Genomic DNA, 10,741 nt, shown 5'->3' on the forward strand with positions numbered 1-10,741 from the left:
TGTCCATGGAATTTCCCAGGCAAGTATACTGGAGTGGGTTGCCATTTCCTCTTCCAGGGGATATTCCTGACCCAGCAATCGAACACAGGTCTCCTGCATTGCAGGTGGATTCTTGACTTATATCTAGAAAAGCACTAAATCCCTTCATGATGACATCAGCTCCTCATGACTAGCAGAAAACCTCATGCAAAATGAGTGCTTGATTGCACTGAACTCCCCCTTCACCAAAATCTTATATATTGAACTTCTTTGACGATTGCTCTTTGAAGCAGTCTCTCAGAGCTATCTAAGGTGCCGTCTCCTGCGCTGCAGTCCTCATTCTATCCCAAATAAAACTTAACTTACAACTCTCACGCTGTGCATCTTTTTTAGTAGTCAAGATCCAGGTGAGTGGAGAGGGTGTGGGATGACCACCAAGGCCAGTTTCTCTCTGCTCCAGTGATGCCCAGTTTCCAGCCGACCTCTCTTTCCCAAGGCTAGGCTGTCTCATCTGGGTGAGCTGGCCGGAGTTGAAGCAACATGCTGAGTCACCAACCCCCAGAATCAGATGCACCAGTCAATGCCTAGTAACTGTCAACAGAAGACACGCCAACATGTAGGTGGCAGCCCATGTGATGATTACGCAGCCCGAGCTTGCTCTGCTCACCACGCGACAGGCCAGCTAACCAAGAGAGGTGTGGAGGCAGAGAACACGACTTCATTCAGAAAACCGGCTGACCCAGGAGACGGCAGGCTAAATGTCTCAAGGTAACCGTCTTGTTGGGGTCTGGATACCAGGTTCTTTTATAGAAACAGAGAGGGAGAGGAGGTGAGCAAATAAAGTAAAAAGACCATTTATCTTGCAAAGTAGAAGGGGGTGTGTTAATTTCTTCTTTTCTTGCAGCCATTCACAGGTGGGCAGGGTCAGATTATCTCTCTGCGAGCTAAACAAAGGCACTTTAGTTCAAGTCAAACAGAGGGGCAGGGTCCTCTGAGGCAGTCAGTCCATAATGTATGATTATAAGAACAAAAGCAAGAAAAGCTTTTGTTCCCACCAGTTCCCACCAGCTCACCCAGATGAGACAGCTGAGGCAGAATCAGTTCTTCCCTGCAACACAATCAGCTACGAAGCCTGGATAGTGGTGAGTGTTGGCTGCCAATTAGGAAGCCAGTTGGAAGCAAAGGGGGGAACAACCAGAGGAAGGTGCCCCATCTGGGACTCCAGGACACTAAAGGATGAGCACCCTGAGAGCAGCTCCTGTGGCTGTACAGAAATATAAGCCTGGCCTGACTCTGCCCACGGGCCACAATCTGTCAACCCTCAAGCTCAATGTGCGGTCACTGGAAGATTTATACGGATGAGAGAATTGGACAGCTGCGGCTGCGCGCGCAGGGGCGGGGGCTGCGCAGCACAAGAGCGGCGAGAAGGGTTACCCCAAGTCCAAGATCAGGAGCGGAGGCTGAGAGGAGCTACCCCAGTTCCAAGGTCAGGAGCAGCGGCTGAAAGGAGATACCGCACGTCCAAGGTCAGGAGCGGCAGCCGTGAGGAGATACCCCAGTTCCAAGGTCAGGAGCGGCAGCCGTGAGGAGATACCCCATGTCCAAGGTCAGGAGCGGCAGCCGTGAGGAGATACCCCATGTCCAAGGTCAGGAGCGGCAGCCGTGAGGAGATACCCCATGTCCAAGGTCAGGAGCGGCAGCCGTGAGGAGATACCCCAGTTCCAAGGTCAGGAGCGGCAGCCGTGAGGAGATACCCCAGTTCCAAGGTCAGGAGCGGCAGCCGTGAGGAGATACCCCAGTTCCAAGGTCAGGAGCGGCAGCCGTGAGGAGATACCCCAGTTCCAAGGTCAGGAGCGGCAGCCGTGAGGAGATACCCCAGTCCAAGGTCAGGAGCGGCAGCCGTGAGGAGATACCTCACATCCAAGGTCAGAGAAACCCAAGTAAGACTGTAGGCGCTGAGAGAGGGTATCAGAGGGCAGACAGACTGAAACCACAATCACAAACAACTAGCCAATCTGATCACATGGACCACAGTCTTGTCTAACTCAATCAAACTAAGCCATGCCGTGTGGGGCCACCCAAGATGGATGGGTCATGGTGGAGAAGTCTGCCAGAATGTGGTCCACTGGAGAAGGGAATGGCAAATCACTTCAGCAGTCTTGCCTTGAGAACCCCATCAACAGTATGATAAGGCAAAAAGATAGGACACTGAAAGATGAACTCCCCAGGTCAGTAGGTGCCCAATATGCTACTGGAGATCAGTGGAGAAATAACTCCAGAAAGAATGAAGGGATGGAGCCAAAGCAAAAACAATACCCAGTTGTGGATGGGACTGGTGATAGAAGCAAGGTCCGACGCTGTAAAGAGCAATATTGCATAGGAACCTGGAATGTCAGGTCCATGAATCAAGGCAAATTGGAAGTGGTCAAACAGGAGATGGCAAGAGTGAATGTTGACTTTCTAGGAATCAGTGAATTAAGATGGACTGGAATGGGTGAATTTAACTCAGATGACCATTATATCTACTACTGTAGGCAGGGATCCCTGAGAAGAAATAACGTAGCCATTATAGTCAACAAGAGTCCAAAATGTAGTACTTAAAGCTCAACATTCAGAAAACTAAGATCATGGCATCCAGTCCCATCACTTCATGGCAAATAGATGGGGAAACAGTGGAAACAGTGGCTGACTTTATTTTTTGGGCTCCAAAATCACTGCAGATGGTGACTGCAGCCATGAAATTAAGACACTTACTCCTTGGAAGGAAAGTTATGACCAACCTAGATAGCATATTAAAAAGCAGAGACGTCACTTTGCCAACAAAGGTCCATCTAGTCAAGGCTATGGTTTTTCCAGTAGTCATATATGGATGTGAGAGTTGGATTATAAAGAAAGCTGAGCACAGAAGAATTGATGCTTTTGAACTGTGGTGTTGGAGAAGACTCTTGAGAGTCCTTGGACTGCAAGGAGATCCAACCAGTCCATCCTAAAGGAAATCAGTCCTGGGTGTTCATTGGAAGGACTGATGCTGAAGCTGAAACTCCAGTACTTTGGCCACCTGATGCGAAGAGCTGACTCATTTGAAAAGACCCTGATGCTGTGAAAGATTGAGGGCAAGAAGAGAAAGGGATGACAGAGGATGAGATGGTTGGATGGCATCACTGACTCAATGGACATGAGTTTGGGTAAACTCTGGGAGTTGGTGGTGGGCAGGGAGGCCTGGCATGCTGCGGTTCATGGGGTTGCAAAGAGTTGGACAAAACTGAGCAACTGAACTGAACTGAGAACTGGACGATAAAGAAGGCTGAGTGCCAAAGAACAGGTGCTTTCAAATTGTTGTGCTGCAGAAGACTCTTGAGAGTCCTTTGGACAGCAAGGAGATCAAACCAGTCAATCCTAAAGGAAACCAACCCTGAATATTCATTGGAAGAACTGAGGATGAATTGAAGCTCCAATACTTTGGCCACCTGATATGAAGGGCTGACTCTTTGGAAAAGGCCTTGATGCTGGGAAAGATTGAGGGCAAGAGGAGAAGGGGGTAACAGAGGATGAGATGGTTGGATGGCATTACTGGCTCAACAGACATGAGTTTGAGCAAACTCCAAGAGATAGTGAGGGACAGAGGAGCCTGGCATGCTGCAGTCCATGGAGTCACAAAGAGTCAGACACAACTTAGTGGCTGAATGACAACACAAACATGGAAGAGATGAGAGCTGACTTAAGTGTTTAAAAGCTGATGCCAGGGGATTTCCCTGGAGGGCCAGTGGTTCAGACTTCACGTTTGCACTGCAAGAGGCATGGGTTCAATCCCTGGTTGGGGAGCTAGGATCCCACATGCCCCATAGTGTGACCAAAAAACTAAACTATACTTTTTTTTTAAGGTTGATCCCAGCAGTCCCTGTCCTAGGTATATACCCAAAAAACTGTGACCTGGAATCCAAACACATGCACACACATGCTCGCAGCTCCACTCTGAATTCAGGGGACCTGGGTTTGATCCCTGGACAGGGAACTAGATCCCACATGCTGCAACTAAGAGTTCGCATGCCACAACTAAAAATCCCGAATGCCACAATGAAGATCAAAGATCCCACATGCTTCAACTAAGACCCAGCACAGCCAAATAAATAAATAAATAAATACTTAAAAACAAACCACACAAAAAAATTTTCATGCACGCACACAGGAGTGTGTACAGACACACAAGCACACTCAAGCATGGGCATGCACATGCACCTGCACACATCTGCATGCACACACTACACACATAGGTGCACACTCGCAACTACACACACATGCATCCACACACTCGTGCACACACATAATCACACCCACATACATGTACACACACAAACCACTCTTTGTGGGCATTTCCCATTGCTCATATTACCATTTCAAGCACTCTGAAGTATTTTCTTACTTACTACGCTGGTCTTTCTCACTCCGCTAGAATAGGAATGGTTTAAGACCATGGACATCTGTCTCTCTTGCTCACAGCTGTGCCCCCAAACCTAGAACAGTACCTAGGACACAGGAGGTGCTCAGCAAACACTTGGCAGCCACATGGTTGATGCCATCAGAAGGGAAAGCTGGGGCTTTTCGTCTCCCATCCCCACCTGAGTCACATCTCCAGATGCCTCTGGAAAGTGTGAGAGACTCTGAGTGAGAGTTAGATGGGGCCAGCCTGGGGGTGGGGGGATGACAGGAAGGAGAGGAGGGCGTGTGGGGAAAGGGGAGGGGCTGAGCCCCAGCTCTAAAGGCAGCCCCGGGACCCACGAGTGCCTGTCGGCAGTGTGAGAAGCCCAGGCGTGTTGGGCAATCGTGGTTTCCTCCCTCCTGGCCTGCAGGATTCAGCCGAGCCAGCCGGGCCCTGGGCATCTTGGGGCCTTGTCCACTCAGGCATGGAAGAGACAGTCGTGAAGCCCTCGGTGTTCGTGGTGGATGGACAGACAGACATCCCGTTCAGGAGGCTGGGGTGCAGCCGCAAGAGACAGCCCTGCAGTGCTACCCAGCTGGGACTGGGCCTCATGCTGCTGTTGGTGGTGGCTGGACTGGCTGTCCAGGGCTGGTTCCTGCTGCAGCTGCACTGGCGTCTAGAGGCGGTTGGCGCCCCCCTGCAGGTAAGCACCACTGGGGTAGGGGTGGGGATCTCCAAGCCAATGTCACTGAGCATCTGTACGTGTGTATGTGCAAGGACGGAGGACAGACTAAGAGCAGTCCCAGGCAAGCTAATTCACCTCTGGAACCTCAGTTTCCTCATCCATGAAATGGGCATGATAATAAGAGTCTCCATAGGGAATAAAACAGAATATTGTGTGTGTGGCACAGGCAAGCACTCAATAAATAGGAACTTACTTTTTTTTTTTAACTGAGCTATAATTGACGTAGAACATTGTGTAAGTTTAAGGTGTACAACATATTGATTTGTATATAAATACTGCAATGGCATCACATAATTATAATTTCTTCTAGTGACGGGAACTAACAAAACCTAGGTGTTTAGGAGCGGGCTTCTCAGGTGGCTCAGTGGTAAAGAATCCACCTGCCAATGCAAGAGACACAGGACAAAAAACAAAAGAGACACAGGGCATTCGATTTTGATCCCTGGGTCGGGAGGATCCCTTGGAGGAGGCAATGGCAACCCATTCCAGTATTCTCGCCTGGAGAATTCCATGGACAGAGGAGCCTGGTGGGCTGCAGTCCACGGGGTTGCAGACTCAGACACAACTGAAGCGACTAAGCACACATACCTCTAGGAAGCTTAATGTTTTATAAAACAGTCGTGCTGTCTGTATCCCCCAGAACCGCCATCCTGACATGGCTAGTTGTTTGTTTGTTTTTAAAATATTTATCTGACTCCTCAGTTTGACCACTTTTTAAAATATTTTAATTAAAAAAAATTTTTTTGGCCATGTCGCACAGGAGTGGGGTCAGACCTTTGCCCTTAAATTGGAAGTTCAGAGTCTTAACTGCTGGATCACCATGGAAGTCCCTGACCTAGCTAGTCATCATCAGCAGTGCCCTGATCACCACTACCGGGGCTGTCACTAAGCCAGTTTTCTCAGTCTGTGAGCATGTCTCTCTGCATCCATCTCCTACGGCCGTGGATGTCGCTGCCACACCTGTAGGTCTGTGTGTCCCATGCCATGCCCACACGGTCTCAGCCTTTTTGTTTCCAGGTCCTTTTTCTCCTCGTGCCTGGACCTGGTGGCCACAGGCCCACTTGGACATGTGCTGCTATCCCACACACGTGTACCAACACAGATACTTCCTCACTCATCTACAGCCTGTGTATTGACATTGTGTCTGTTACTGGGTCTCTGTATGCACAGACCCGAGTGACTCCGTAACCCTGCACCCATGCATCTGCCTCCGTGTGTCTTGTCAGTGCGTCCAGGTCTGCGTCCGTGTGTCTGTATTCACGTGTTTGCATTTATGTACAAGTGTCCAGCCATTCAGGTGACTGTGTGTCTTCTGTGTGTGTGCGCTAAGTCACTTCAGTCCTGTCCAACTCTGCGACCCCACAGGCTGTAGCCTGCCAGGCTCCTCTGCCTGGGATTCTCCAGGCAAGAATACTGGTGTAGGTTGCCATTACCTTCTCCAATGGGTTGCCATTTCCTGATCCAGGGATTGAGCTCCCTAGCACCTATGTAATAAACACTTCTATAGCTCTTGCTCTGTGCCAGGCATTGTAATACACTTTTCACATGGGAATTCAAACCAGGCATTTTCCATGTGTCCATTTACAAGAGAGGAAAACTGAGGTCCTGGCTGGTTAAGAGCCTGCTGGGTGGCAGGGAGTAGGGGCAGGGCGTGCGTGCACGTGGCCTTGGAGTCAACGGAGGGTGATGTCTGTGGCCATGGTCTGCGTGTGCCTCCCGGCCACGAGTCTGAGTGATGCCAGGGTGTGGGCCCCAGAGATCCTCACCATGGGACTGCTCTGTACTTTTAGGACAAAGGTGCAGAACCCTGGGAGCTGATGCTGCAAGGTGAGTCAGGGTCCTGGTCCCCACCCCACCCCCAGGAGGGGACGGTATGGTTCCTATGCTGCCCCCACCCCCTCAGTCCATTGCCCAATGCAATTTGCACAACTGGCTCAAGCCCCACGGAAGCCCCTCCCCCAGGCCGGAGAAGCAGAAGTTTGGGTCATTCCGGAAAGGGTGAGGTTGACACCAGGAGGTGGACTAGATGACCCCTCTGGAGGCTGGCCCTTTACCCCCAACCACCACCTTCACCTCTGACCTCTGATTCTCTCTTTCCAGAGCGGAAGCCCCAGCAACACAGCCCAGCAGCACACCTCACAGGTGAGGGGGCCCTCAAGTCCTGGCAGGGGATAAGAGGGTTCAGTGGTCCTGGGGAGACCAGACAGACACCCCAATGGTGGCTGAGTACTCCTTTATTCATTAGTTCTTCAAAGCTGCCCAGAGCACAGACACTGCCTGAGTCCACGAATTTCTAATTTCATTTACTGAATAAAGCCTTGTAGGGTACTTAATCTCTGGCTCACACTGTGATGGACTTTCCACCTCTTAGCCAGGACTATTCATAGCTCCATTTTCCAGAGAGGGAGACTGAGGCATACAGAGGTTATAAGGCTGCTGGGCCATGATGTGTTTTGCTTAAATCCTTAGTTCTGCCACTTAACAATTTCTGATGGTTTGGGCGAATTGATTGCTCTGTGCCTTGGTTTCCCCACCTGCAAGAAGGGAGTGAAAGCGTTAAGATGGAGGATAAGCAAGTTATTTTGCCACTTACTGTGCTTTAGTTCCCCTACCTGTAAAGTGAGGATAAAGTGAGTGCATACATTTAAAGCCTAGCCCAGAGCAAGGTGGCGCTCAGAGAGGGCTGGCGACTGGCCCCGGGTCCCACTGAAAGCAGATGTGCGCTCACAAGCCCTGCTCTGCCTCCCTCCACAGGGGCCAACTTCAGCCTGACTGGCAGCAGTGACCCGCTGCTGTGGGAGACGAAACTGGGCCCGACCTTCTTGAGGGGCCTCTGCTACCGGGATGGGGCCCTGGTGGTTACCCAGGCCGGCTACTACTACATCTACTCCAAGGTGCAGCTGGGTGGTAAGCGCTGCTCCCAGGAATCGTCCAGCTGCCTGCCCATCACCCATGGGCTCTACATGCGCACCGCCAGCTACCCCGAGGAGCTGGAGCTGCTGGTCAGCCGGCAGTCGCTGTTGAGGCAAGCAGGCAGCTCCCAGGTGTGGTGGGACAGCAGCTTCCTGGGCGGAGTGGTCCACCTGGACGTGGGGGAAGAGGTGGTGGTACGCATGCCGGGCGAGCACGTGGTCCAGCTCCTCGACGGCACACGCTCCTACTTCGGGGCCTTCATGGTGTGAAGGACGTGGTCGGGGCTAATCTAAGGTGTGTCTGCGATAACTGAGAGACCTCAGAGGATGCCTCAGGACACAGAAAAACACGAGCGGAAGTTTTTAGAGCGGGCCTGGGGGACACCCAAACGTGACAGGTGGAGAGCTCAGTGGGGACCAGTGATGCCGAGAACCCAGCTGCCCCGAGAACCAGCAGGCACCTCCGAAGGACCAAAGGAGACTGCAGGCCCTGCCATGGACAACCCCGAGGACGTCAACCCGGAGACCGGGGGTCTGTTAGTCCCCAGGCAGGGGGTAAAGCCGATCTTGATATTCAGGGGTGGCTATTTATACTTCTGATTCAGATCAAAGGGACATGGTGATGGTGGTGGTGGTTGGCTAAGACAGGAAATTGTATTTATACTTTTGATTCAGATTAAAGTGGGACATGGGGTCCAGGGAGTTGACTGAGAACAGAAAATTTCTTAACACCCTCTACCCTCTCACAAGTGTGGGCGAGTCTGGGGGGGATTGCGAGGATTTATCATCAAGACTCACCCACCTTGGAGAGCCCAGCCCAGCCCAGCCCTACCCATGGTCATAGTCATGACCCAAGTTCCACCCACGGGGCTTGCAGCCACACCACAGCCTGGTCACAAAGCTACACTCAGAGAAACAGGTGTAGGGACGTGCTGGGAGGTGTTCAGCAACCAGCTGTCCCAGGAGGGGATGCCCATTTCCATGATGCAGATATTCCCTCTGCGGTTGGTTTCTGGCTCCCAGTGTATATCTCCCACAGGCCGGCTGACACCCAGCAATGCTGTTTTAGCACCCAAGCCAGAGCCTGGAGCACAGGTACTTGGAAAATGTTTCTAGAGAGAAAAAGAGAGAGTGAGAGAAGGAAGGGAGAGAAGGGAGGAAAAATGAAAGAAAGGTGGAAAGGAAGAAAAGGTGAAAGAAGAGAAAGATGGATAGATAAAGGCAGAAAAGAAATAAAGGTGGAAAGAAAGGAAGGAAGGAAGGGTGAAAGAAAGGTAGAAAGAAAGGAAGGGTGAAAGAAAAGAAAGATGGATTGATAGAGAAAGAAAGAAAAGGTGGAAATAAAGAAGAGTGAAAGGAAAGACAAAGAAAGAAAAGGTAGAAAAAGTGAAAGAAATAAACTGTCATCACAGCTACAGCATCCCAGAGAATCACAAGCTCAGCCACTCCTTGACAACCACAGACACATACACACCAAACATCAGATTCTCACACAACCTGGAAGTCCTAGAGAGCAGAGCAAACCCTCAGGCACAGACACTGCATTACAACCACATATGACACAGTCACACACAAGTCATCATCACAGCCCCAGTCACCCACACTGGGCCGTACAGTCACACCACGTATGACACACGGGATGCGATGCTTCTCATGTCAGACTTTCGCATGCTGCATCACGGCCACACCCATCACATACACTCGCAGCCTCACAATCACAAACACACAAACACACATAGCCAGTTCTTCCCAGCCACCTCACATCCTGGGGTGAGGACCAGACTTAGTCTGTAGCCCTTGGACCACTGGCCTTGGAAATAAATACTGAACAATGCAGCTGGTCTGTCTAGTTCTTAGCGGGCAGGTAGCTCATGGAAGCCCAGGGACAGATGGAATGACCCACAGAGGTAACTTTTACAGCTGAGAACTCTGAACCCAGCTGACCCAACTCTATGCAGGAAGTTTATCAGAGAAGCCAGAGAGCTGGGGCCCAGGTGTGCCTTAGCCTCAGACCCACAGTTCCTGAGAAAACAGAGGCTACATACTTCAGTACCCTTCTTGCCAACATTCAGCACAGCCAGCTGGGAGCTTGGGGTATCAGGGCATCCAAGAGTGTGGGGAGGGACAGGTAATGATATGCTTACAGACCTGATGCTTTATGCAAATGAGCATGGGCCCAGAAAGCAAGGTTTCCCTGGACCCTAGTATCACAGCTCAGACCCCAGAGAAGAATGAATCACTTGTTATTGACACAGTTGCCTGGTAAAGGGGTGAAGGGAACTGGCTTTGCCATCTGATGGTCTTGGGTTCCAAGTCTACTCTGTCATTTCCTGGCCATGTGACACAGGAGCAAACCCCGTCACTTCTCCATGCCGTTTCCTCATCTGAAATACTAGGTAACAAGGATTCTCACCTCCCAGGTTTATTGTAAAGATGAAATCAAATGAGGAGGGACTTCCCTGGTGGTCCAGTGGCTAAGACTCCACAACTCCCTGCTCAGGGAACTAGATCCCACATACCGCAACTGAGAGTTTGAATGCTGAAACTAAAGATCCCTCGTGCCACAACTAAGACCCAGTGCAGCCAAATAAATAAATATTTTTTTTTAAAAAAAAGAGACGCAATGAATTTTAAAATCAGATGAGGAAAAAAGCCACTTGGTATAGTGCCTGGTATGCAGGAAGAGAT

The 10,741-nt window shown here is 50.7% G+C and overlaps 1 protein-coding gene across 1 annotated transcript; it reads left to right on the forward strand.

Moving 5' to 3' along the window:
• Nucleotides 1-4,786: 4,786 nt before the first annotated feature.
• TNFSF14 (TNF superfamily member 14) lies at nucleotides 4,787-9,889 on the forward strand. The gene is made up of 4 exons (XM_020916797.2): nucleotides 4,787-5,099; nucleotides 6,932-6,968; nucleotides 7,242-7,283; nucleotides 7,896-9,889. Exons 1-4 carry the CDS (start codon nucleotides 4,881-4,883, stop codon nucleotides 8,321-8,323), a joined length of 726 nt encoding a protein of 241 aa, XP_020772456.2. The 5' UTR covers nucleotides 4,787-4,880; the 3' UTR covers nucleotides 8,324-9,889.
• The last annotated feature ends 852 nt before the right edge of the window (nucleotides 9,890-10,741 follow it).

This window comes from Odocoileus virginianus, chromosome 3 (assembly GCF_023699985.2).
Source record: "Odocoileus virginianus isolate 20LAN1187 ecotype Illinois chromosome 3, Ovbor_1.2, whole genome shotgun sequence".
In the NCBI taxonomy this organism is placed as follows: Eukaryota; Metazoa; Chordata; class Mammalia; order Artiodactyla; family Cervidae; genus Odocoileus; species Odocoileus virginianus.